Source organism: Ruditapes philippinarum, unplaced genomic scaffold, assembly GCF_026571515.1.
Source record: "Ruditapes philippinarum isolate M1 unplaced genomic scaffold, ASM2657151v2 ctg5807_1_1_1_1, whole genome shotgun sequence".
NCBI classification, from domain to species: Eukaryota; Metazoa; Mollusca; class Bivalvia; order Venerida; family Veneridae; genus Ruditapes; species Ruditapes philippinarum.
In genome coordinates this window covers 1-3,878 of record NW_026863311.1, presented here as the reverse complement: position 1 = coordinate 3,878, position 3,878 = coordinate 1, and the positions used below count along the sequence as shown (strand labels likewise).

The window sequence follows — 3,878 nt, the reverse complement described above, 5'->3', positions numbered from 1 at the left end:
TTATATGTTGCATTCGTTGATTTCAAAACAGCATTTGATTCTGTCAATCGTAACAAGCTTTGGCAAATACTTTACAATGCTAATATAAGGGGAAATCTTTTAAATTCTATTATTGCTATGTAATCATAATGTAAAAGCATGTGTACGTTCTAACGGTCAAATCTCAGATTATTTTAATTGCCCGATGGGCCTCAAGCAGGGATGTTTGGCTTCGCCGAAATTGTTTCTCATTTTTTATAAATGAATTATCAGTTATGGTGAACAATGACGATAAAATTAAAGGTATACAGATAATGCCAAATGAAATTTCAATATGGCTGCTAATGTTTGCGGATGACCGTAGCCTTGATTGCACAAACAATTAGAGATTTACAATATCAAACTTAATGTATTAGAAACGTTTTGCAAGTCTAGTTGTTTGCAAGTAAATATATCAAAAACAAAAGTCATGGTTTTTAAAAAGGGCAGTCGATTAGCGCGTAATGAATGTTTTTATTATAATAATCAGCAACTTGAAATAGTTAATTCTTTTACCTATGTTGGAGTAACATTTACATCCACTATGTCGTTAAATATTATGAGCAGTGAACTTGCAATGAAAGCTAAACGAGTATTATTTTTCTTTACTTTCTTCTTTGTATGATTATGGACAATTGCCTTCAAAACATATTTTCTAAATTATTTGATACAAAATATTACCGATCCTTCTGTATGGATCCGAAATATGGGGTTTTAAACCCCGTGAAAATTGTGAGCTTATTCATCGTTTAGCTTGTAAACGATTTTTATGCGTAAATAGAACATCTAGTAATAATGTAGTATTTAGGCGACTGTGGTCGTTATCCAATTTATGTAGAATCTGCCATGCGTTGCATAAAGTACTGGTTCAAATTATTGAAATTACCTAATGACAGATATGTAAAAATTTGTTATAGAATGCTTTCAAGTACAACATGTGCTAAATATTTTAATTGGGCAAATGAAATTGAACATCTTTTATGTAGTAATGGGTTTGGGCACGTTTGGTTGAACCAAGGAGTTCAAAGTGAAAGATTGTTTCTCCATTTGTTTTGTCAAAGACTTAAGGATAATTATTTGCAAGGATGGTATAGCAAGTTAGATTCTAGTGATTGTCTCTCATTGTATAATCGAATTAAAAATAATTATGACCAGGAAACTTATATATCTATCTTAAATATCAGGAAATTCAGACATTGCTACGCTCAATTACGTTCAGGGCTTTCACATTTAGAAGTGACTAAAAAAGTCATATAGAAAAATTAACACGAATGATTGGAATTGTAAAGTATGTTCCTTAGGATTATTTGAAAATGAATTTCACTTTCTACTAGTCTGTCCTGTATACGCAGATTTAAGAGCAAACTATATTGCTAAGAAATATTATACTTGTGCAACAGAGCACAAATTGAATATATTATTATCGTGTAAAAATGAAAATGTTATAAAAAGTCTTGCCAATTATGTTTATCATGCAACAATTCGAAAAAAGATGATTATGCAGTTTTGATTTAGATACGTCTATATTTTATCATTAACGTTGTAATTTGTGTGAATTGTTATAATGTATTGATGAGTGTATCCACATAACTTTGTATCTTTTTAATGTTACAATTGTATATGTTATGGGCTGGTGGCCTAAATCAATAAATTCTGTTCTGTTCTGTTCTGTTCAGCAGACAGTGATAACAATGTTAATGAAGTTTTGTTAAGCAAGTATTATGAGTTGTTTCATGATGAATCTTTGATCAGTAACTTGATACAAATTTTGGAGTCTTTGCAAATTTCTAATGTGCCACTAAAGCAGTTTGTAGCAACATTGAACAGACAGTTGATACAAGATTTAATTCATAAAAGGACTGAAGTTTATGAAAAAGCAATCATTCAAGATAAAGAAATAGTTCTTTCTCATACTGAACAGTCAGTTTTATTTTACATATCTGGTTTCATGATTAAAAAAATTGTAACAAACAAACAGCTTGAGAAAAATTTAGATGATAAAATGATTGCAAAGCTAGTAAAAAACGATAAAGATTCAGAAAAAACAACATTTGTGAACAAATTCTCTGAATGGACAGAACAAGTAAATCGAGGTGGGCTTAAGGTACCCAGTGATAACTTTTTTCTCTTCATACGCTCGTGTGAACTCATTGTCAGGAAAAACATTGACGAAGAGCATGTTACGTCTCACATATATACTACAATTAAAGAAATCATCTTGGAAGACCATATGGTGAAACATTATAGTGAACAGCTGTTCCAAGGAAATCAGGCTCCTTTTTTAATTGAGTTTTGTGTTGACTTGTTCCTAAAAGTGCGTGGACATGCAGCTGCCAAAGTGTTAAAAGAGAAACTGCAAAAATCAGATGAGTCCTCAAAGACAAATCAAACATTAATTAAGATAGTCATGAATAAGTGAAATACATAGACATACATGTGTTCAACTCTGAAAATATTTCATAAGATAAAGATTTATACTCTTAGAATGTTATCAGAATAACACTTCACATAAAATGTGTTAATTTGATGATTTAATCTATTAAATGTTCACATTTTTATTCTAAGTAAACTATACAAGTTTTGATTGTGAATGTTTTTCAATCATAAATGGCTAGAAGCCTGTTGAAATAAAGATTTTATAATTAAATTATAAAGAGATTTATGTTTGTTATTCCATACATTGTGTTCACACACCATACAAATACCATATTATCTTGATTAAAGAAAAGTTGATACATTGCTATTATTACAAAAGATGCTGGTACATGTTTAAACTACTTGATATAAAACAAAAATATATTTATTCTGGTGGGATAGGCTAATGATGTATATTTTTGTTTCACTGTATTTAAATTAACATTTTTAAGAGTCCCTTCATATTATTAAATGATTCTGACCGCTACAATAGTTTGTTTAGCTTTGAGTTAATCAACACATGCTGACACATACACAGTAAGTTTACTATTAAATAAATTTAATTACTGTGTTATGGCAAAGATTTTTCTCTTTTTTTGGTAAGGTAAGGAGTACTATCTATTGTAGGAAGTAGTAACTGCCGTTTAGTATTTCCTCTAAATGGGGCAATTGCTTGACTGCCAACAACACGTATTTTCACCATTGAGTTGTTTTAAATTGATTCAAGTTTGGATTTGCATTGCATCCATTGCTGGTTCTGTGGATACCGAAAATGCTGTTCGATTGGATCCTGGTTAAATTTTTCAGTCAAAACAAAATCCATTCCATTTATTAAGACAGTAACATACCAAGCAAACAATTGACTTAGCAGTCATTTCAAGGGTCTTCCAGTGTTTGGTAACTCAGCATCATTTTGCTCCTTTGACCTGTTTCGTGAAATTTCCATTTCTGTTTTCAACACTGACTTTCCATTCTTCAAAAAAGCCTAGAAAAATCTTCAAGCAGGTAATTAAGACGGGGCACATGAAGAGAAAGGTTTTAAATGGTCATTTCGTTTTCTGTATTCCTTCTCCTAAATTTTCCTAGAATTCCAGGACAATCAAAGAATTTGTCCATTGTGCCGAATAATCCCTTTACTGTTTTCCTGCACTCTAGACTGCCATAACATGAGTTCAAGTGGCATTGGCAACAGTTGAAGATAGAACTTTGGGCAGCGAGTCGTACTTTCATAGCTCCAAAATGAAGAGACATTAAATATGTTGGGGAGTAAAGGGCTTATTGGCACAATTTGTATAAATCCCAAGAGCAATGATCTTTATTAAAGTCCACAATCTGCAAGCCAGGATATATCGTAACCATCATTCCACATCTTGTCTACTTTTTTATGTGAATAAGAATTTGAGAAGCAGTTTTTTGGTTGTTTTTTAACAAGTGTGGGACATCAC

General features: G+C 31.3%; 1 protein-coding gene across 1 annotated transcript; it reads left to right on the top strand.

Annotated features, from left to right (window-relative positions):
- The first annotated feature begins 254 nt into the window (after window positions 1-254).
- LOC132721800 (uncharacterized) lies at window positions 255-2,437 on the top strand. The gene is made up of 2 exons (XM_060706177.1): window positions 255-282; window positions 1,698-2,437. The coding sequence occupies exons 1-2, from the start codon at window positions 255-257 to the stop codon at window positions 2,435-2,437; spliced, it is 768 nt and encodes a 255-aa protein (XP_060562160.1).
- Window positions 2,438-3,878: the final 1,441 nt, after the last annotated feature.